This window comes from Lissotriton vulgaris, chromosome 7, assembly GCF_964263255.1.
Source record: "Lissotriton vulgaris chromosome 7, aLisVul1.2, whole genome shotgun sequence".
Taxonomy (NCBI): Eukaryota; Metazoa; Chordata; class Amphibia; order Caudata; family Salamandridae; genus Lissotriton; species Lissotriton vulgaris.
The window spans coordinates 1,333,523,208-1,333,547,422 of record NC_141695.1 but is presented as its reverse complement, the minus strand read 5'-3'; the positions used below and the strand labels follow the sequence as shown (position 1 = coordinate 1,333,547,422).

General features: G+C 43.8%; 1 protein-coding gene across 1 annotated transcript in view; it reads left to right on the top strand.

Moving 5' to 3' along the window:
* LOC147703633 (transmembrane protease serine 9-like) overlaps positions 1–24,215 on the top strand; it is a 96,388-nt gene that overhangs the window by 50,204 nt on the left and 21,969 nt on the right. The window contains exons 6-8 of the mRNA XM_086929528.1: positions 7,515–7,542; positions 13,673–13,835; positions 16,935–17,215. Coding sequence (XP_086785654.1) covers positions 7,515–7,542; positions 13,673–13,835; positions 16,935–17,215 — 472 coding nt within the window. The remainder of the gene's footprint in view (positions 1–7,514; positions 7,543–13,672; positions 13,836–16,934; positions 17,216–24,215) is intronic.

Sequence of the window (24,215 nt, the reverse complement as noted above, 5' to 3'; positions counted from 1 at the left end):
TAAGGGAGCACGATCATTTGGCTACCTGGCGGCCAAGAATTGAAACACACTCCCACCTCTGCTACGAGCAGAGAAATCGGAATCTACCTTTTGAAGAGGTCTGAAAACCTGGCTCTATCATATATAGTCAACTTTTCTCCCGCTGCTCCAGCTGAAACTATTTCTTAGCGCAGGGACACACCAGCCGGTGTAGCCAGGTGCTCTATAAATGTCTTATTATTATTATTATTATTATTATTATTTTTGGTACTCCTTTTTGGGAACCAGAGTGAGGAGGGGCCTGATGATGAAGCATGACACTTTGTTGGGTGAGGGCTACCATCATTTTTAGGTAACACCCTGAATAAGGGGATAGTGAGAACAGTAATGCATCTACCTTTATACGGCGCGCTTTCTCAATGTAAGGAGGACCAGGTTCCCTCTGGGCTGGTGTCACTGTACCTTCTATCACTGGCGTCTGTAGAGTGAGGCCAGATGGGACCTGAGCTCTGTTTGTCATGACCCATCCTAGGCTCCACCACCACAGTCGTTGAACGTGCCAGGCGATGACACAGAAAATAAAACAGACACTGCACCTTGCCACACAAATTGACTTCCACTAATTTTCATTGCAATGCAGTGTTGTTTGCTTAAAATGTTCAGCTATGACTTTGTAGGTAAGTGTGTATAACTTTATCTAAATATACATGAACATTGACCAATAAGGACATGAGCTGCATAATTTAGCCTCAATTGTCTGTTTTAACCATACCTACACCACCCCCATAATAAAGGCACAGTTTTTTTATGGGTCAGCGTATGGGGTTCTTAGCTACCTGGATCCCCTATTCCCGGATCATCCCTGAACAGTCCCTCAACCTATGATGAGGGCCTCCTGTCACTACAGTATTCCTTTTTTTTGTAAATACCAGGTACTGGGACGAGAATCCTCCAGATTTGGGTAAATTACTCACTGATGAGGATGTCCGATTCCCTTATTTGAGAGGCAAATACATGGGCATATTTGTTTTTTTGTGTTTTACACATGAACATAGACAAACATTTTTAGCAAACACACACAAATATATATTACAATTCATATAACCTTGTGTATCTCCATACACAATCTTCTCACCTCACTCGCCACTCTACATTAACTATAACTCATTACTGTACCATGTTTATGTTCTGCCACATTATATAATTTCAAATGCCATAAGTGCTATTATTAATGCAATATTTTCACATGCTCTTACTTCTGTAATATGAAAGGGTATCGGTAGTGCACGGATAAGGGGCGAGTTATCGATAATGCAGTGTAGCGGGTGAGGTGAGAAGACTGTTCGGAGGTGCATGAGTTCTATGAATTTTAACATGGTGCATAAGTATGAATGTGAATTATAAGTATGACTTATATTAATTTAAAACTGGTGCCTAAATGATCAATTAAAAACATACCTATAACTTTAAAATGTCTAATGTCTGTGTAGTTTAAGTTGGGTTTGTATAGCAAACATAAATAAAGTTGACTAAGTATAACTGATCTTTAAAACCATAGGTTTCACACCAGTTATAGTTAGGAATTAGCATTTTAAAAACCTATTAAATTCACTGAAAAAACCGTAGGTTTCACACCAGTTATAGTTAGCTGGAAATTTTACTGACATAAAACCATTGAAATTCCACGTTATAGTTAGTTGGACTCACTATAACTTGCGCGCCTGCAATGCACTGCTGATGACGTCACATATTACATCACTCATGACATGGTCAGTGACATCACTCATGACATCACTGATGAGACCATCCAGTGAATGTGTGTATTTTTAAAAAATAAATATGTGTTATATATGTATATGTAAAGGTCGATGGAAGAATAAATGTTTTAATAAGAGTTTACATGGATGTTTTTGTCTTTATCAGTAACGACATATGTTTTAATCTAGTATATGTGAGTATTGATGTATATAAGTGAGTATATGTGAGAGTGAGGGATTGAAAGAGTTCCTGTTTAAATAAGTATGTTTTTCTATAAATGATTGTTTAAGAGAGTAAGTATGTGTAAGTTTCCTTAAAAGTAAGGTGGTAGTGTGTGTATAGCTGTATATGCAAATAAATGGATGTTCAATAGTTTATTTGCATGTGTGAGTATGTGTGAGAGTATCTTTTGGATGACTGTCGGTGTGTAACAGGATTTATAGGTGTATCACTACATATGATGAGTGAGTATATGTATGAGTGACTATATAGAACTGTTCGTCAATGAGTGGATGTGTATATAGATGGTGGAATTATTGAATTGGTTGTCGTAACTGGTATGGGTATCTCCATTTTTAAAAAAATGTTTCTATTTTGGAATATGTGTTTCCAGGGTTACATTACACTGAAAGGAGGTCTGTCACTCTGTCACAAGGATGGTCTCATCAGTGATGTCATGAGTGATGTCACTGACCATGTCATGAGTGAAGTAATATGTGACGTCATCAGCAGTGCATTGCAGGCGCGCAAGTTATAGTGAGTCCAACTAACTATAACGTGGAATTTCAATGGTTTTATGTCAGTAAAATTTCCAGCAAACTATAACTGGTGTGAAACCTACGTTTTTTTCAGTGAATTTAATAGGTTTTGTAAATGCTAATTCCTAACTATAACTGGTGTGAAACCTATGGTTTTTTAAGTGAATTTCAATGGTTTTTTAATAGCAAATATTTATAGGTATAAAAAGTGTAAAATTTTATAACGAATTTTATATTGTATAAATATGTTATTTGTTTATTTTTTAAATTTTTGACCCGAGGCGCTCCCAGGGTGCGTACCCGTGAACGCACCGGTAAGCGCAATGTTGCGGCGCGCCCCGGGGCGCGTACCGGTGAGCGTCCGGATTGCGCTATTGCCGCGAACGAAAACCACATTGTGACGTATCGCGTAGCCGCCACGCCATGCCTTGCGTCATAAGACACGTATCACGTAGCCGCGAGATGCGTCTTATGATGCACCGCGTAAGCGCCCGAGCGTATACGATCGCGCAACGTAAGCACCCCGACGCGCTTACGCTACGCGCCCAGGACGCGCCCAAGGGCGCGTAGCGTAAGCGCATCAAGCCATGTGACTTTAAAATAGCACTTTTCATTGGTTCAGAAGTTTTTTTTTTCTAAATTTTGAGAAACCCACCCATTTCTCTCACTATTGATTTGCACTTGGAGAGAACAAGAGGTGTTCTGTGTATTTTCTTCTCATAATTTTCCTGATCTACAGCAATGGCTGCAAGGGAGTCATCCAGCAGTGATTCAGATGTTTTTTTGCCTGAGGACCGTCCTCTCCAGAAAAAAAAGAACCACTTCATCTGGAAATTTTATGACATCCCTGAAGGACAAAAAAAAGTTAATGCTAGTAAAGTAACCTGCAAAATATGTGGCAGTATTTTATCCAGAGGCAATCCTCTAAAAAAATATAGCTTTGGAAATGCCAATTTAATTAGGCATGTCAAAAGAAGACACCCAAATAATTATTCCAGGAAGAGTGTCAGGGAGCTGGCACGGAATTTACCAAGAGATGGCGGCAGCACCTCCACTGGTGGAGCAACACCTTCAGGAACAACATGTGAAAGAATGGTCCCAAACGTGCAGCCGGTCTTTGCAGGCATTAAAATTCTATGCGTGGACTGTGACGAACTGCTCTGTTATGGGGAGCAGAGCATTGAACTCATTACTATAAAGAGACAGGAACACCGCTGCTCTCCCAGTCCCTAAATTTTCACATTTTTTTGCTCCTGTTGAGCAGTTTTTGAATCCCTGTTTTTGTTTTTCCCCTGAAAAAATCCAAAAAAATATATAAAATCGTTCTAAAAAGTATAAAAAAAATATAAAACAACAAAAACAAAAAAAGTTCTTTTCAGAACTACCTCCAATTTATAAAAAAATGCTATTTAAAAAAAAAAATTGTCATTCTTTTTTCTCCATGGTACGCTCTCCGGTACGCGTACCGGGCACTCCCCCCGCGAAAATTCGAAAAATTGTATTTTTTGCCCCCACATCAAACCTAGGGGGTCAGGGGGGGTGTACCCTGCCACCTTTTGCTCATTTCCCCTTTTGATTTTTGCCACCTCTTGTGTCTCAATCCTACCGAGACACAAGATGGCGGCCGCTCCGGACTGTTTCGAATGTTTACAGACACCCGTGAGCCATTCAGCTTTCCGTGCGCAAGTCGCGTGGCGCGCCCGGAACGCTCCCCGGTGCGCGTACCGGGGCGCGCCTATAGATATATATATTTTTTTTAACCTAAATTACTCAAAATCCACTGGAGCACATATCTTGAGACATAGCAAAGACACATCGGGCTACCAGTCCCTACAATTTTGCCAAATTTGGTGGAAATCCATTCAGCCGTTCGGGCTAAAAGTGAGGTCGACCGCCCTATGGAAATTAACATGGGGAAAACACGTTTTGGGACCCCCTTTTATCTCGGCCCCCACTTGACGAATCCCCCCCAAACTTTCAGGGAAGGACCGGAGCTCGACGAGGCCATTTTGAGGAAATTTTCAGGCAGATTCATCAACCGGCGCCAAAGTTATTCCAAATAGAATTTTGAGATTAAACATTGAAAAAAATCCTAACTATAACTACCTACTGACGACCACCAGTAGGTAATATATATATATATATATATATATATATATATATATATATATATATATATATATATATATAATATATTTTTATACATATATATATATATATGTATATATATATATATATATATATATATATTCACTGAAAAAACCATAGGTTTATAGACCATATATAGTTAGGAATTAGCATTTACAAAACCTTGAAAATTCACTGAAAAAACCATGGGTTATAGACCATATATAGTTAGGGATTAGCATGGGGAAAACACGTTTTGGGACCCCCCTTTTATCTCGGCCCCCACTTGACGAATCCCCCCCAAACTTTCAGGGAAGGACCGGAGCTCGACGAGGCCATTTTGAGGATATTTTCAGGCAGATTCATCAACCGGCGCCAAAGTTATTCCAAATAGAATTTTGAGATTGAACATTGAAAAAAATCCTAACTATAACTACCTACTGACGACCGCCAGTAGGTAATATATATATATATATATATATAATTATATATATATAAATATATATATATATATATATATTTATATATATATATATATATATATATATATATATATATATATATATATATATATATATATATATTAACTGAAAAAACCATAGGTTTATAGACCATATATAGTTAGGAATTAGCATTTACAAAACCTTGAAAATTCACTGAAAAAACCATGGGTTATAGACCATATATAGTTAGGGATGGTTTTGTGTGAGTAAAATAAGGTTTTGTAAATGCTAATCCTTAACTATATATGGTCTATAACCCATGGTTTTTTCAGTGAATTTTCAAGGTTTTGTAAATGCTAATTCCTAACTATATATGGTCTATAACCTATGGTTTTTTCAGTGAATTTCAATGGTTTTTTAATAGCAAATATCAAAAGCTTTAAAATGTCAAGTACGTGGTAGGTAAAAACATTTTCGTGTTTATGCACGCTGATGTGCTTTGAACGCTGCCCCCCCCCCTCTTTTCTTTTAGGAGTATTCTCTGTTTGCAGATAGTGAAGGGTAGGTAACGCAGGCCTTTGCCCCCGTTGTAATCCGTCGTGCCTGCTTCCCTCTCCATTTGATTGATTGTTATCCAAGCATTTACTGTTTTAGAATTGGTTCTCTTTGGTTCATTCTCTATTTACAAACAAGCACAGAGTCGCAATACTCTGTTTAGTCTTTGCAGATAGTGAAAAATCATTAGAAAAAACAAAAGGAATCAAGCAAAATCAGTAGGCCACTAATGGGATCTCTTTTTTACCTCGCTAAAATAGAAACATTAGGAACAACCCCTCATGAGAAATACGAAACTACTGAGAGGAACTGAGCTCGACACCATGATGGCTGCAAGACAGCTCGGCTCCGCCGCCCACCCCGCCCAAAATAACGACAAACCCTATGCAAATATTATAAATATATACAACACACCAGCAAAGTAACAGGGTAAAACGTTTTATTAAATAACTATTTACATGGCAGCCTGCTGCAACATCGATCCAAATGCATGCCGCCGTTCCCGGGATTTCTCCCCGACTACTCTGCGGCCTACGAGATGGAGAGGCCGGGGCGTTGACTAGGCGAGGCCTCCGGCCGCAACCACAGCGCCAACGATCGCTGCTGACGGAGGGGAGCCTTGCCGGTGAGAGCAGCTGATCTGAAGAACAGCTACCTGCGGTGCCTCCCTGAGCCGCTTGACGGAGGCCCCCGAGGGGCGGTGTGGTGGCGCGGACTGGGAAGGGGCGCTTGGCTCCTGCCCCCTCCCCAAGTCTTGTTGCCCTGCTGTGGCCTAAGATCGCCCGCGACATAGGCGGCCGGCTCCCGGGGTCAGGCGGAACTTGTTGCCTTTTGATGCCTCTTCCATTCTGGACCTTGTCCCGCAATCCGTTTGACCTGAAGACACGTCCTGCGGTGCCCTGGTCCAACCATCACATATACCTGCGCCAGGAGACGGCGTGGGGTGCACTGGAAGGGAGAGGCGGCGCGAACGAGCCTCCCCCACCTCCCCAGGTGGAGGTTTCTCAGCTACACCCCAGCGCTTCACTCGACAAGCTGAGTTGCGCCCGCTCCTGCGGCACAGTGCCTTGCTCGGCCAGCTGAATTACGCCTGCTCTTGCTATTACAGTGTCTCACCCGCCATCCGGCTGAATTGCACCCACTCTTGCGGTACAGCGACAGGCTGTTGCCACGGAGCTCAGGAAATGGCGGTCGGCTCCATAGACTTGGGCCTGGCCTGCAAGGATGGCTCTGGGCAACCCTGGAACTCGGACGCTTGACTGCTAGGGCATGGGCCCCATTCCCAAAAGCGTCCCCTCAGCCTTGAAGATTCTACAAGAGTCACTGGGGCCCCCGACTCCCGCAGACTTCCGGTGGGGAGCGACTGCCATGATTGCTCGCGGAATGGCCACGACGTAGCCACGGGGTGCTCTCATGCTGACGCTAGCTTCAGTCTGAAACATCCAGAAACACTGTAGACTACCAATTCGATCAGTTCCGGTGGAGCCCCAACGACGTATCGCGTTGTTGCGTAATGCGTTATATGACGCGCCGCGTTACCGCACCCGGAAGTGCTCCGGTGCGCGAGGCGCGAAGCGCAGCTGCCCGGAAGCGATCCGAGGCGCAGCGCGGAGCGCGTAACGTAAGCATAACAGGTCATTTGACTTGTTAATAAAACTTTTCATTGGTTCATTTCACTTTTGGGTTCCTAATGATGTAAGGCTAGGTCATGTGACCTAAAAATAACACTTTTCATTGGTTTAGAACTATTTTTTGTCCCAAATGATGAAAACCCCTCCTTGTTTCCTCACTCTGACTTTCATCTTTGTGAGAGGAAGACCTTTTTTCATCACTTAGCAATAGCAAGTTTTGTAGCTTCAGCTGGTGCATCCCCACCACCACCACCACCTCCTAGGAAGAGAGTACCACCTCCTCAGGTAGTGGTTGAGCAAGAGGTGCCCCCACCCCCCCCCCACACCTTCTTGTTGCCTTATTCGGCCAGCTCAATCGATTGATCATGAGACTCTGTTGTGATCTGAAGAACCGCTGCCTGCGCTCGGACAGCTGAGTTGCGCCCACTCTTGCGGCCTACGACATGGAGAGGCCGGGGCGTTGACTAGGCGGGGCCTCCGGCCGCAACCACAGCGCCAACGATTGCTGCTGACGGAGGGGAGCCTTGCCGGTGAGAGCCACTGATCTGAAGAACCGCTGCCTGCGGTGCCTCCCTGAAGAGCTTGACGGAGGCCCCGAGGAGCGGTGTGGTGGCGCGGACTGGGAGGGGGCGCTTGGCTCCTGTCCCCTCCCCAAGTCTCGCTCGGCCAACTGAATTGCGCCCACTCTTGCGGCCTACGACATGGAGAGGCCGGGGCGTTGACTAGGCGGGGCCTCCGGCCGCAACCACAGCGCCAACGATTGCTGCTGACGGAGGGGAGCCTTGCCGGTGAGAGCCACTGATCTGAAGAACCGCTGCCTGCGGTGCCTCCCTGAACCGCATGACGGAGGCCCCCGAGGGGCGGTGTGGTGGCGCGGACTGGGAGGGGGCGCTTGGCTCCTGCCCCCTCCCCAAGTCTTGTTGCCCTGGTGTGGCCTAAGATCGCCCCCGACATAGGCGGCCGGCTCCCTGGGTCCGGCTGAACTTTTTTCCTCTTCCTTTCTGCATCTTGTCCCACAATCCGTTTGACCTGAAGACACGACCAGGTCCCTGAATGTGTGCAAGGGGGCGGTATTGATTGAATCAAGATGGTGGCTTCACACAAAGCTAACTCAAGTGTTGCTGCTGATGCTATGCAGACAAAAACTGGTTTTCAGTTTGTACATTCTTCAGGAATTTTCCATGCAAGGCTGGTTGAGAGTTTGTAGAATGATAGCTTCAGATTTTCAACATACGGTGTGGTGGCGCGGACTGGGAGGGGGCGCTTGGCTCCTGCCCCCTCCCCAAGTCTTGTTGCCCTGGTGTGGCGTAAGATCGCCCCCGACATAGGCGGCCGGCTCCCGGGGTCCGGCGGAACTTTTTTCCTCTTCCTTTCTGCATCATGTCCCGCAATCCGTTTGACCTGAAGACACGACCAGGTCCCTGAATGTGTGCAAGGGGACGGTATTGATTGAATCAAGATGGCGGCTTCACACAAAGCTAACTCAAGTGTTGCTGCTGATGCTATGCAGACAAAAACTGGTTTTCAGTTTGTACATTCTTCAGGATTTTTCCATGCAAGGCTGGTTGAGAGTTTGTAGAACGATAGCTTCAGATTTTCAACATACGGTGTGGTGGCGCGGACTGGGAGGGGGCGCTTGGCTCCTGCCCCCTCCCCAAGTCTTGTTGCCCTGGTGTGGCGTAAGATCGCCCCCAACATAGGCGGCCGGCTCCCGGGGTCCGGCGGAACTTTTTTCCTCTTCCTTTCTGCACCTTGTCCCACAATCCGTTTGACCTGAAGACACGACCAGGTCCCTGAATGTGTGCAGGGGGAGGGTATTGATTGAATCAAGATGGCGGCTTCACACAAAGCTGACTCAAGTGTTGCTGCTGATGCTATGCAGACAAAAACAGATTTTCAGTTTGTACATTCTTCAGGATTTTTCCATCCAAGGCTGGTTGAGAGTTTGTAGAACAATGGCTTCAGATTTTCAACATACTACTCTTCAACATTCTTCATAAATGTAACAATGTGAGACTCACTAGGAGAAAGTCCTTTTATCTTTCCTTTCAAAATGCTACCAACAATATTTTCTGAATGGAAGACACCATCTTGTAGCATAAAGAGCTGCGTCAAGGGTGGTATTGCCCAGAATGTCTTGTTTTCTAGTACTCGTAATGACGAAGCCAGAACTGCCGAAAGGGATTCTGGTCCTGCCGCTACTTATTTGAGACATTGAACTATACTCTGGACCTGCCTGGCCTCGACCAAAATGGCGCCAGTATGGGAGCTACTTGCAACTCCTTATGACGTTCTAGTTACTTCGCCTTGACGTTATGGGGGATGTATGCGGTCTTTGTGCACATGGCGGGCGGGGAAGGGTACTGACTGGGAATACGGACAACCCTATTGATGTCTATTTTTCATTATTGATTATTGTATTAATAAAGCTTCAAAATAATGTTACCCACGATACTCGCCCATGGTGTGCGTATGGACGATTTTATTGTAACTGATCCTGTTATACTTTCAATTAAAAAATCAACCTTCACTGATCCTGCAACCGTTTGTCATGTTTAGTTTTTTCAATTAAATGGCTCGCTTGTTACATACTCCTATACCCCTGGCTTTTGAAAGACACTATCTTGTAGAATAAAGGGCTGCCTCAAGGGTGGTATTGCCCAGAATGTCTTGTTTTCTAGTGCTCGTAATGACAAAGCCAGAACTGCCGAAAGGGATTCTGGTCCTGCCACTACTTATTGGAGACATTGAACTATACTCTGGACCTGCCTGGCCTCGACCAAAATGGTGGCAGTATGGGAGCGACTTGCAACTCCTTATGATGTTCTATTTACTTAGCCTTGACGTTATGGGGGATGTATGCGGTCTTTGTGCACATGGCGGGCGGGGGAGGGTACTGACTGGGAATACGGACAACCCTATTGATGTCGATTTTCATTATTGTTTATTGTATGAATAAAGCTTCGAAGTAATGTTACCCATGATACTCGCCCATGGTGTGCGTATGGACGATTTTATTGTAACTGATCCTGTTATACTTTCAATTAAAAAATCAACCTTCACTGATCCTGCAACCGTTTGTCACGTTTAGTTTTTTCAATTAAATGGCTCGCTTGTTACAAACTCCTATACCCCTGGCTTTTGACCCTTTCCTACGCGCGGTCTGTACTACCGCCCTCGGGCGATCTATGTAATGAACAGACTACCATTGCCGAAACACAAGGGAATACATCTCAGATGTACGGAAAGGCATCCCTTCAGGCTCGGTCCCACACACCCTTACAGTGAGAATCCCCTCCCCAATCACAATACAGGATCGTTATCAGATAGTAGGAACGCGTGTGGTGTGACGGATCTCATGGAGTGGGGGCCTTGATCTACTGTAACTCCTTTGAAGAGGGGTGATTCTTTACAATTGGGACCATAAACTACATCCGCAAGGCTAGGTGATAGCCTGGGACCGGCCTGGACAATCGGACATAGAGGAAGAGGAGTGTCAGAGGGTGCGGTAGTGAATAGGGTGAAAGGGCGGGCACAGGTGTGATTCTCAGGGAAGAGCAGCGCAGATGGGGGGAGGTTTATGGCCCATGCATGAGAGAGAGAGAGCGGGGGTGACCAGTGCGTGGGGGAGATGCTTACGAGGGTGGGGAGCCGTGCTGAGGATCGACGGCGTGCAGAGAGTGGGTCTGGTCAAGGCATCTAAAATGGCTGCTGTGCACGACAAAAGTTTGGCATTAGAAAAAAGGCAAGATGGCGCAGACAATGTTTATCAATACGGATTAATTTTCCACAGAGAGAACGGGGGAGGTCAGAGAGGGGGGGTGTTCGTAGCGCCTGGGAGACGCGCTGGGGACCGGCGAGGGGCAGAGGGGCCATAGCGCTTTCAAAATGGCTGCTGCTTGCTAGAGCGTACGTGCCTGAGTGGGGACAAGGTGGCGCCGATTATGTTGACATCGCAAACCAGATTTTAACACTTAGACATGAAAGTGAAAACTGCACCATTGCTCCCCCCCCCCCCGACTGACACCCTCCTTTGCCTCAGCTTGGATCATCATTTGCTAAAGTGTTCAAAGACCCCACCGTGAGTATAAGCACAACCGGGGCCTTATTGCACAACCTGAGAAAAACAACGCAGCAAGACAATCTCTACCTTCTCCCTTTTCCATGTTCCAACGCTTTGAAATGAACAATATATTTACTCGCAGTGACAAATGGCGGTCTTCACTTCCTGATTTCCTTTGAATCGAACGTTAACAGACGTCACGCAGCAAAAAAAAAATTCCGCTCACGCGCAGCCGCTGGAAGACATGTATCAACATATATGAGCATCCTCAGCCACCCTCAGAAAACATAGGGGGTCAGGATACGTCTCCCGTGCCCCCTTATACCCATTTCCCACATTGTTTTCCCTCCATCTTGTGATTTAATTAAAACGAAACACAAAATGGCGAATTCCCGTTACGCTACAGGTTTGCGACCCGGTTCGCGTACCGGGAAGCGCTTCTACCGCGAAAAATCTTTTTTTTTTTATTTGCCCCACGGGACCCTTTAATAACCCCAACATCATTCCTAGGGGGTCAAGAGGGGTCTACCTTGCTCCCTTTCATTAAATTCCCCCTTCGTTTTTCTTCTCCTCTTGTCTCTCGATCCTACCGAGAGACAATATGGCGGCCGTTCCGGACTGTTTAGAATGTTGACAGACACAGGAGAGCCAATCAGCTTCGCTTCGCGAAGTTCCGTTACGCGTCAAGTTCGCGAACCGGGGCGCTAACCGGGACGCTGTCACAGATATATCTGTTTTTTAAAACGTTAATTTCTCAAAATCCACTGGAGCACATATATTGAGACCTAGCAAAGGCACATCGGGCTAACAGTCCCTACAATTCTGCCAAGTTTCGTGTAAATCCATTCAGCCGTTCGCGTTAAAAGTGAGGCCAACCGCCCTATGGAAAACTCAATGTTAAAAACGCGTTTTGGGACCCCCCTTTTTTCTCGGCCCCCCCTTGACGTAACCCCCCCAAATTTTCAGGGGCTGCTCAGAAACAAAATGTGCAATTTTCCTGTAATTTTCAGCCAATTCCGTCCCCAAACGCCAAAGTTATTAGTCATAGAATTTTCAAAAATCCCATAGAGAAAAAATACTAACTATATATAAACCTACTGGCGACCGTCAGTAGGTAATACACACATATATATAAATATATGATGTATAACTGTTACACTGTATCAATTGACAAAAAGGGGGTTTTGTTTATATTTAATGTAAATAAACTAATAGTACCATAATGCAGCTGAAATGAGCAGCAGGCGGTAGAAATTCCCCAATCACATATCATTATATTTAACTATGAGATCGGTGATCACCTCGCTAAGAGGATCAAGGTGGTCAATCCTGATGTCAAAATAGTAAAATTGTGACGATTCACGAAATGATTTAGAAAATTGATTTTGTTTTGCTTATGAATTATTTGTTTACAAACTATTAGCACCACAATGCTACATAATTAACTGGCTGGGGGTGGTGTAAAAGTGAAAACTGATAAGCTGTGATCAAGACTATTTAGTCGAAATGCGTTGGCTGACATGTTACTTTACCCTGTATAACATCATTTATTGGTGTTAGACTATATATATACATATTTATATCCCACAAAAAGCCCAAAATATATGTATGTTTGTTTGTGTGTGCGCCCTTCTGTGCGTGCATGCCTGTGTGTGTCCCCAAAGTCAAATAAATCCACGGTACTCCTCACGGTGTAGAAAAATGTATTGTCATGATGTCAAGGATGTAAAAAAAAAAAAAATATATATATATATATATATATATGCAAAAGCGAAATCCCAAGGTTCGGTCACGCTGGAGGAACACACAGGCACAGACTCCAAGTGGATAATAAACAGTGTTTATTGTAACATCATAGGGTACAAATGACGCCTTTCGGCCGCCGGACTGCGGCCTTGACTACATGGCGCGCTGCAGGTAATATATATAAAAACTTTGTCGTTTTCCCCACCAGTTGTATCTGTGGCCCAAGATGTAACCCTCCGTAAAAACAATTCACTTCGAGAGTTGCCACTGCCTTTTGTGAGAGATATTGAAATCATCTTAGCCACTGGTAATTACTTTGGTCCTCAATTCATTCCCTCATTTCCCAGCTATGCACCTCACACAGGCACTAGCTATAGGCAAATCACCCTTGGCCCTTCTCCAAATGGAACAATGCAGACCAGGTCTCCTCTGAATGGGAGGGCTCATTGTCATCAGATGAAGAAGGGTATTATCCACAGTTGTGTGGGAAAAACTGTTTCTTTCCCTAGAACCTTAAAACTGAATTCTGGTTGCAAAGACCCCAGATTATTCCTGTATAAATCTGATGTTTGATTACAAGCTCTGATAAATTAGGCATGTTCTGCTTTCCAGCTTGCGGATCACCTATGATCTCTGAGAAGATTGTGGGTGGATTGGACGCCAGTAACGGTCAGTGGCCCTGGCAGATCAGCCTGCATCAAAATGGGATCCATGTGTGTGGGGGCTCACTGATCACAGAGAGATGGGTGTTAACAGCAGCGCACTGCTTCCCCAGGTAAGAACACAATGAAGATATGGTGGTGCAGCATCCATAGGTTGTATCAGGCCAGGGATAAGTGATCTGTTTAATGAAAGGGTCTGAAATGATGTGTTCTCTGGTGTGCTTGGCTACTGTTGGAGATAGATAAAACAGATGAAAGTAGTAGGGCAGCACTCTTAATATAAATGGTTACCAGAATGAGTAACATCACAGTAATTTATAGAGTAAGAGTGGACCCTATTGTTCCTTTATCCTTTCACCCAAAAAATCAGGATCATGTTAATTGAACCCAAAAGCGAAAGGATTTCACCCAGGCTCATCCCTTCACAGACATACAAAGGAAGAGCTGGGCCACCCTGAGTGAAGGGGCTATTCTTCAATTCTGGGACTTATGTTGAAATTTGTCCAAAGCAAACTGCAAGACAATATTTAACATTGGATGAAGGAGAACTACCCCTGTCTTAATGTTGCTAAGACAAATATTCGGGGGCTCTCTATAGCTGAGGAAAAGGCCTTCCTAGTTTTCTAGCTCAATGCTAAGACTTGTAATCAATCCCCGCTGCCCACAGCCGAAGGTTGTGTACTGTGAGGATTTGATGCTACAGCGCTGGACACACAGGAGGAAGGGTGCAGGGCCAAGCCAAAGACCGTGTACTGTCAGGTTGGTGCATTGAAGGTCAGTGTAGGATATCATAAAAAACAAAATTCACTGGAAAAAAACTTTTAGGATATGTTGCTACATATTAAGATATGTTTAATGATCTCAGAATTCCCTTTAAATATCACAGTTAAATTAAAAAAGAGTCATGAAATAAAACAGAAAACCTCATGAAACTGCCCAGGTTTAATTAGCTACAGAAATCATGAATTACACCCTGCCAAGAAAACCACAACTCACCCCCTAATTGGACTATATATGATGTCACAATATTTAAACCTTTAAATAGCAAACATAACAAGATAGCATCATTAAGTAGCAGCACATAACCAAACACAGATGTAATGTATTAATAGTGATATCAAAGGTAAGATGATATGTAATGTCATCAGTGTTATTATTGATGTTATTTGTGATGTCATCTGTCAACGTTTACAAATGTGACAGTAAATGTGGGACTTAGGAATTCATTTAGTGTTTGGCAATAGAGGAGCACCACATAAGTTAGTGGTTCCCCCACCCTCCTAAAATGTTGGTGCTCCCTCCGTATTTAGAAGTGAGGAAACCCAGGTTTTCACTAGCAGAGCATCAGATGGCTCTGCAAGCAGAAATGCTTGATTTTGAGGCTCATTCGATAATGGGCCTTTTTTTATTTTATTTTTTTATTGAAGTTTTGCATTAGCATACAGGATGTGAACACACCATGAAGACAATGCTATAATAATCTTCCATACAAGAAAACAACACAAATGGGAAATAAAAACAACAAGAGGTACAGTCCAGTGATCAGAAGATGTCACATATGCATACGGATTACTCTGCATTAGCTACAAAGTTGAACAGTTAGGGTATTGGGGTACCTTGTTAAGCGCAGTTCACATTTAGAGTCACACAGAGTCAGCAACAGACTGAGTCAACAAATACTCTCTCAGAGGGGTCCAAATATCAGTGGGTCTACATGTTGCCGGCAATTCCTCGGCATGAAGGTCTAGCTGCTCACGACAGAATACCATATCTTTAACCCAGTCATCAACTTTCGGATCGAGTTTACTCTCCCACGTGAATTAAACTCGCCTCTTTGCGAGCAAGAGGGCCACCCTCACAAACCTTCCCATGGCGGCCTTTATATGGGGGACATACCCAAGAAGGCACTCTACGGGTGTGCACTGCAACACCTGTCCTGTCATAGTGTGTATATGGGCTATGACGTTTTCACAGTTCGTGAACACAGGGTTACAGTGCCATGCAAGATGGAGGAAGTCAGCTCTGCTTTGGCCACACCTCCTACAGTTGTCTGAATCCCTGAGACCCATTCTATGTAATTTAACAGGAGTGTAGTACACTTGATGTAGAAATTTGAAATGAATAATGCACAAATTGCCATTTGAAGTCAGGCGGCCAGTCAGCGCACAAATCTGTTCTCATTCCCTTGGGGTGATCGGGGGGAGGGGTGGGGGGGGGTCACCATATCATTCCAACTTTCTAGGCTTTCGATAATGGGCCTTATGGGCATACCGCAGCCTTCTGCTCATTTTAGGGTTGGGCGTCCATGAATGGACAACCATTCCAAGGCTGCTCTGCCTCCAGTGCTGGTCACAGAGATTGAGTTTTCTTTCAGAAACAAACTTCTACTTTTTCAAATACAAACCTGTACTTTTTCTGATACAAACCTTTGCTTTGGGGATTTATTTCTCAAAAAGAAAAGCGCATGCCGAGTGTTCCTTAACAACATAGCAGATGCACTTTCACACAGCACTATCTGCCAGGAATCTGAAGGCCCCTATACCTGTGGCCAGCATGACCTCTGTTGAAATAATGGACTGCCAATGGCATATCCTTACCTTGAGTGAAAATGTAAATGTGTTTATGTCCAGCATTCCAACTTACTACTCTTGATGATTTAAGATTTGCTTGCTTGGAAACTTTTAGTCTGGATTTTTGTTGGTCAATGTACTGTTGATTGAGTAAATGAATAGATGTACCATGAATTGAGGGTTCACTGTTGAAATGTAATTATCATTTGAAAGCTAGAACTTTGAAATGGCCACCCTCTTTGGCATTAAAATGAGTCCCATCTAGTTAACTAAACATATAAGCTGTTTAGAAAACAGGAAAGCAAATAAATCAATGACTGCATAGCTATTATTATTAGCAATTTGCCCTTTAACGACTGTCTCTGGTGAACTAAGCTTATCATCTTGTCTCAGATATATGAATCTGTTCTCATAGAAATATTATCTTTGTTTCCCTTTTTCATAATTAAAAGAATTGCTTGTAAAACGGATACCACAGATTATCTCTGAGTGTTAGTAAACAATGGTTTAACTTGAAAATGTATAGATGCACAATAGATATTAGCTGAACAATTAAATGTATGTGGGATTAATGTGTAAGCCTATATTCCCAAAATAATGTTTAGGGAAGTAGTTGTGACTATTCTTTGTATTCATCTCCAGCACACCAGTCAATGTCTCCATCTTCCGCATTTATCTTGGTGCCTACAAACTCTCTCAAAACAACATCAATCCAAATGTGATTTCCACCACTCCGAAGACTGTGATCATAAACTCAAACTACACTGTGGAAGGGTCCAGTGGTGACATTGCCCTCCTTGAGTTGGAGACTCCTGTCCAGTTCACCGGTTACATCCTGCCAGTCTGCCTACCTGCCCCCTCAGTCCAGTTCCCGTCTGGGATGAACTGCTGGGTCACCGGTTGGGGATTCACTCAAGATGGAGGTAATGTAGAAGTGGGACTCAAGCAGATGTACAGGTTACTATTATCCTCCCCTGTTCCTGTCTCATAAAAATACACTTTCTCCATCTTGTATATTGCGTCTCGTTGCATGCTGTGCTTTCCAAAAGTAGATGGTGAATTTCAAGCAGATATGTTCTCATCATGGAAATACATTTTAGCCAGCAAGGGCAAGTAGCAGCTACCTGCGCATACATCTGACTGTCTGTACCCCATACATTTTGTTTATTGACCACTCCCCATAATAATCTTATTTGTAAAGTACAATATACTACCCCTTCCATCTATATATGGAGAGTTATAGACTAAGCATATCAACACCTGGGGTTGTCCATTTTTGAGGATTTCCACAAAAGAGACTCAGTAAGAAGGAACACACACAACTGAAGTATTAACCCACACCCACCCCTATATGACAAGTATTCACTTGCATGCCTACCTTATGCCAGGTATTTGGAGAATGAATTACATAATCTACCATAACCCATAATCAGAATGAAGATGCTGTTTGGCAAAGCCAAGCAGCAAATTTCCAAAACTTGTTTTTGTATTGAGACCAGTTGGTGAATTTCCTCAAAACTGCCAGGACATTAAGCTTATCAAAGAACAAACCTACTTCAGCAAGGACTAGCTCCACGTGTACCAGCTGCTCAAGCTAAGTGATTATAAGTAGGGTGTGAGACCCTTTTGCCTTACATGGACAAAATATTTTGACAAAGAGAAACCTGGATGGCTTTTCTCAAGGTGAGGTTTAGGATACCAAGACCTTCAGCTGTGGTTCTAAAGTAAGTAGGTGAGTAAAATGTATTGTTCTCAAAATATCAATCACTATAGTAAATAAAAGTTAAACCAACATGTTAACTTGCATTAACTTTCTCAATCAACCAATTTCATATTAAAAATAAAACAAACATTTGATGTATAAAAATATCATTATCATACTTCTATTCATGAAAATAATATTGATATTTAAAATAGACCCAATAGCCATACAACTATTATTATAAATTGCAGTGATAGAGATAATGATACAATCATTACTATACCACACATAAATTATTTCTACACTCGCTGCTCCTAAACCTACCTGGAAGTCTATCATGCTTTCCAAATAAATGAGGCCACCAAGAGATATATTTGTACTGTATCCATTCCTTAACAAAGTGGTGCTGAGTGAATTACAACCATTCACAGATGCTCTGAAGAAACAGGTACTTGAGCTCACAAATACAGTGAGGTTTCTAAATACTGAGTGGAGGATTGTGAGGGGTGCAACAGGCGCTATAATATCCGAGTTGTAGAACACTCCGAGGGAGTAGAGGGAAACAACATGATCATGTATCTCAAGAACTGGTTGAAACTGAGTTGGCACCTCAGGGACTCTCCAAGTTCTATGTGCTGGAAAGTACTCAGAGGGTACCAGCACATTGCGTACAACCTGGCTGACCCAGTCAGTCAGAAATAACTTTATTTTGCCAACAAAATGATGGCATAAAAAGTATTCTACAGATAAAACATTTTCCAATCTTACCAAAGAAAAAGAAATGCATTAAAAACAGCATTATTCTTATTACAAAGATTAAAAGGACAAAAAGAAATATAAAAAACTCATATATATGTATACAGTAGTTAACACAATTCAAACAGTTAATCCGTCAGTTAATTATCAGATTGATTAATTAATCGTCTCTTTTTTAGAGCAGATAAAAAGAAGGACGCCAACGAAAAACAAGTAAAAGGATCAGGTAATAACTGCATATAATAAAGAGCCACACAACACTGCCTAAAATTAATTTTATGGATAAGGGGGACAATAAACCTTTTCCTTTCCTCACATTAAATTTTCAGAAAATCAGAAAAATGCAAATCATTCTGAATAGATCGATCATCACATGTTCAAAATGGCATTTCAGATTATACATAAATATTACGAGGTAGGCCTAGCATCAACGGAATATAATTCAGTCGATATCTAATTAAAATATATCTATGTTGTAAGTTAGTGACGAACGATAGATAGATTGAATTCACATCCATTCGCATTATACTTGGAACCTCCAAGAATGCTCTAACAGTTGTCATCTTATGGCTGACCCATTTCCCCCATCAAGTGGTAGCCTGTTTGCTCCACTACCAGGACAGGGATGTGTTACGGCAGAGGGCCTGAACTCTGGGACAATTCAAAATAGAAAACATCACAGTCTTAATCTACCCCGACAACATGGCGGTAGTACAGGCAATTAGAGCATCTTTCATTGAAGACTGAGAAACCTCTGCACAAGTTGGGAGTGTGAAATCTGTTGTTATTCTCTGTGAAGTAACAGGTAATTGGCAGTTACAGAATTTCCTTCTACACTACATAACCCACAGAGGGAACTTTATGAGGTAGGAAAAGGCAGCAGACAGTCAATAAGTGCATTCCAGCCAATACAGTCACCAAGCAACACCTACGTCGCATCACCATGCTCCACTAGATCTGCATGGAACACTGAACTTTCCCTGCATGGAAACTCTGACCTCCCCTAAATAACACAGAGAACAGCAGGCAATCTGTGACCATACTGTACCTTTGCTTAGCTTCTAATGCATGTTTTTCAGTTAAACTTGCTCTCCAGCGAGAGAGGCTTATGACCTAAGCAGTTCACAGATTTGTAAGCATGTTGGGGGTGATGAAGTGTGGCCAGAGGGAGGGAGATACTCACTAGATTCCTTCTCTCATTGATGGAGAGAAGGCATTTTTTATTTATACACTTGTTTGGATGAATAACCATTGCTTTCCTATCATGGGAAATGGGGTTTGTACACAGTTTATTGTGGGTTTCGAGTGGTCAATTTGTTGGAATGACTGGTGGGCCCTGAGGTAGGGGAGTGGGCAGGATTGTGCCACCATGGACCAGGTCATGGGTGTGGCAGCACACATGTGCCCATTGGTAACTCAGTTGGTAATTGTCTCTAGGACAGCTTAAACAAATGTGCAGTCCTTATGTGGAACATTTGGGGGGAATGAACTGTATAGCTTAATAATTCAAAATGCATTCCCCTTTAATTTTTAAAGTTCTTTTTATTAAAAGATTAAGCAAAGAAAACTGTGGTGACAGCAAACCTTTCTGATCATATTGTAAAAACAGCCTTATTCACCAACAACATCCCATCATTTTTTTTTTTGTAAACAGACTTTATTACTCGTTTGATCATACATTTGTGTAAGTTTAAACAAGTTACAGCAATAATGTAAGTTACGGATATTCAGATCTTTTCCTCAATAGCCTACAATTACATGTCTAGGGCAGAATGAAGCATCGTGCCATTATCTCAAGACCCCCAACCCCTTCTATCATGTTACTAAAAGTGCTGCAGGCTACATCATAAACAGTTTGTCAAGTCCTCAACTGTTTAACCTAAAAATTTGATAATGGACAATGCTCAACATTGTAAACTGGTGGATTGGTGTGCTTCGGCCCTACAAGTATCAAAGCTGGATCTGGTTAGGGCAGGGAACCAAAATAAAAGGGCTTTTTGGTATTTTCTGAATTGGGATCAATAGGTCGACCAGGGTTTTTTGGGTGTTTTTTTTCCCCCTGGTCAAATGATTAGGCTGCTGTGGTTTAACTCTTCCTAGTTTGCCGTACTCTGGTTGAGATCTCGGGAACGATGGCAGCACATCTTTGTTTTTTTTGTTGTTGTTTTTTTTGGTTTCTTCAGTGTTGGCCTTTAGAGTTACCGACATTTCTGAGGGGTGACGGAATCTTATACACTAATCCCTCCCAGTTTTATACGGTGACAGCAAGTCGACTTCTTTCGGTCTTTACACTTGAAACCATGGTGGAAAATGAGGACCAAAAAAACATTGTAAACTGTCCCCAACTGTTCCCTCCACCCTTGCCACCCCACCAGACGTGTCGCGTGCAAACAATCTCTTATCTTCCTGATTCGACTAGGCCTGTCTATTTGCTCTGTTAGCTTCCATCATGGGTCCTTTGCTTATACCCTATCAGTCTGAGGAGTTACTACAGTTACCTATATGCTCCACTGTTCATCATTCCATGGTGTCTAAAGTGTGGGGTTCAGCTTTCACCCTGAATAGGTTCTCCTGTTTGGTCCTCTCCTATCTCATTTTATTTTTGTAAACACACTTTATTGAATTGTTCTGTGTCAACAGCAATTAATAGCATATGAAGGCCTATTTCCTAGTATTTCCCAGCTCGATAGTCACTACTAACATACAGTGCTAAGGCCTATAGGAAAGAGGTGTGGTGCCGCGGCCAGGGCGACTGACTCCGGAATCTGGGGATCCCGGTTCGATCACCGGCGGCAGATTAGCCCAGCACCATGTGACTCTGGGCAAAATCTTGCTTAATCTTCCCGACGGCCCCCAGCGCCTGGAGACCCTAACTGGTGATTGCGCGCTTTACAAATGTGGATTATTTATAAATAAAATGACTACTCATATCGATATGTTGCCTTACAATGACTGAGCCAAAATGGAGAACTAAACAGTAATAAAGGGAATACCCCTCCCTGATCAATGATGTCCTTAAGTATTACCTGCATTATAAATCACAGCAATGCAACTCTAACTGAACTCCTGTGCCTCTCCCTCGCGGCATGTCACCTCTAATTCTACACTTTACATTCAATAGAAATCAATTATGTATAGTTGTTGGGAGCCTACCAGGCCTAATAGTGAAATCGTTTGTGCGCTGCTATCCTGTGCTCACATATCATGGGAGTGCTAGGGGTGACAATATTGCTGCAGCTAGGTGCTAACATGGCACTGCTCTACCTCCGTTATGGCATTCTCATTGCCTTCATCACTATCAGTGTCTGGGTCTTTCAATAATCCCACAAAGTGCTCCCATGCTTTGACCACTTCCAACATCTTCTCACTACCCGTTCTCTTTACTAATTGCAGCCGCACTATCCCATCACATTCCGCCTATTTGCTGAACTCCTTCTTCCATCTGGCTACATTGGGGGCCCCTCGCGCTTTCCAATGCATCGTAATTTCTCTTTTGGCTAGCAAAAGGCCCATGTCTATAAATTTGCTAGTAATGTTAGTTTTAGCCGTGTGGGGAAACCAATGCAGCACACATGGCCCCATTGCTAGCTCCAGTTCTATGTCTGTTACATCGTTCAGTCCAATAATTAACCAGCTGTGGGCCCCCCCCGATCATGTGAGGGAAATCCCCCCCCTCCCCTCGGCATCGCGGACACTCATCTGAGTCAGTGTCATAGTATGTTTTGATCTTTGTCGGGCTGAGGCAGGCCCTATGCAAGATGTAAAAGCGCACCAGTTGAAAGCGAGCATTCCTGGTGCTCTTCAACGCTCTTTCCACTATGTCACCACAGGCCCTATCAGGTATCTCTTCCCCCACATCTGCCTCCCATTTGTGCTTAAGAAGGTCTAGAGGTGCTAGCTTCTCCTGCGTCAGACACTTGTATAGGCATGTGACCGCTTTTTATTTCCCCGCAGCAGTCACTATATATTGACAGCCCACAAAAGTGTCTGTTTCAGCCTGGCCCTCCTTCCAGTGTGCATGAATAGCCGCAGTAAGCGCTGCGTGGAGCAGGAAGTACCCCCCCTTAAATCAAATCGCTCCTGCAAGCCTTCTTGTCCTAGTCTGTCAACTCCCACCAGGAGCCTCCGTGGGGGAGCGCCTTGCACATAGAGACCGGCATATCAGGGGCATATGGCATTGCCATGCCGGCTTGTTTAACCACATCGCTGCTGTGGTTATTTTTCCCCTGTGCTGGAAAATTACTATTCTCCTTTATTCGTGACGAGCTCAGCTCGTCATCAGCACAGCTCAACTGTGCCTCATGACGAGCTGAGCTCGTCATGAGCATGGAAGGGGTTAAAACTCCGCTTCCAGCACTGCCTTGCTGTCTTAAGGTCCTACAGAATGGCACGGACCAGGACAGGAAGGTCCAGTACGATTTGAGAGAGTAATCTCAGTGTCGGGGCTCTCTCTCTCTCCTCGTATGGGCCACGCAGCTTTGTCGCCACTTTTTGCGAAAGCCATTGCAGCTGAGCAGCTATATAGTAGGTTTAAAAATCAAGGACTGCCCATCCTCCCTCTGTTCTTGGATGCATTAATACAGACCAGGCCAACCGCCTTCTCCCAGTACCCCATAGGAAGCCTGTGACCATGGACGTAAGTTGCTTAAAGTCCATGCCGGGATCCAGACCGGCAGGGTCCCAAAGTAATACAATGCCTTGGGGAGGGCCACCATTTTAAGTAAGGCCACTCGCCTAGCAGCTGAATGGAAGTTATCCCCAGAATTCAAAAGTGCTCACCAGCCCTCTCACTGCTCTAACAATATTGCCCTCCAACATATCCGTTTGTGCGTGGTAGATCCTAACCCATAAATACGGGAGGCATCTGTATTCCCACTGCACTCCCGCTATGTCCTGCAGCCCGCCCCTATCTACGTCTGTTGGGAACAGCCATGACTTAACCCAATTACTCTAAGGCCAGACACCTCTCCCAATTCATGTAGTAATGCCTTAGCCCCCAGTAGTGCTTGCCCTGTGTCTTCCAAGAACATGAGCAGGTCGTCCGCATACAGGGCTATGTGGTGAGCCTGTCCATGCACTTGTAGGCCCTGGTATTATCGCCCCATCCTGGCCTTCGACGCCGCAAATAGAAGTGGGGACAACAGGCATTCCTGCCTCACGCCCCGGCCTTCCTCGCAGGCTTCAGATATCAACTCACTCGTCCTAACCCGTGCCATGGAGTATTTGTAGAGTAATGCCGTCCATTCTATACATTTGTCCCCCAGCCCAAATTTGGCCATGACATTGAACAAATAGGGCCACTTCAAACTGTCAAACGCTTTTTCTATATCAACAGCAAATACTGCAGCAGCGTCTTTCAGATAGGAGTCTGCTTCTAGTATCTGCAGTAAGCACCAAATATTTAAGGCCGTATTCGGAGCTGGAATAAATCCAGCCTGATCCTGATGGATTACGGTCCACATGTA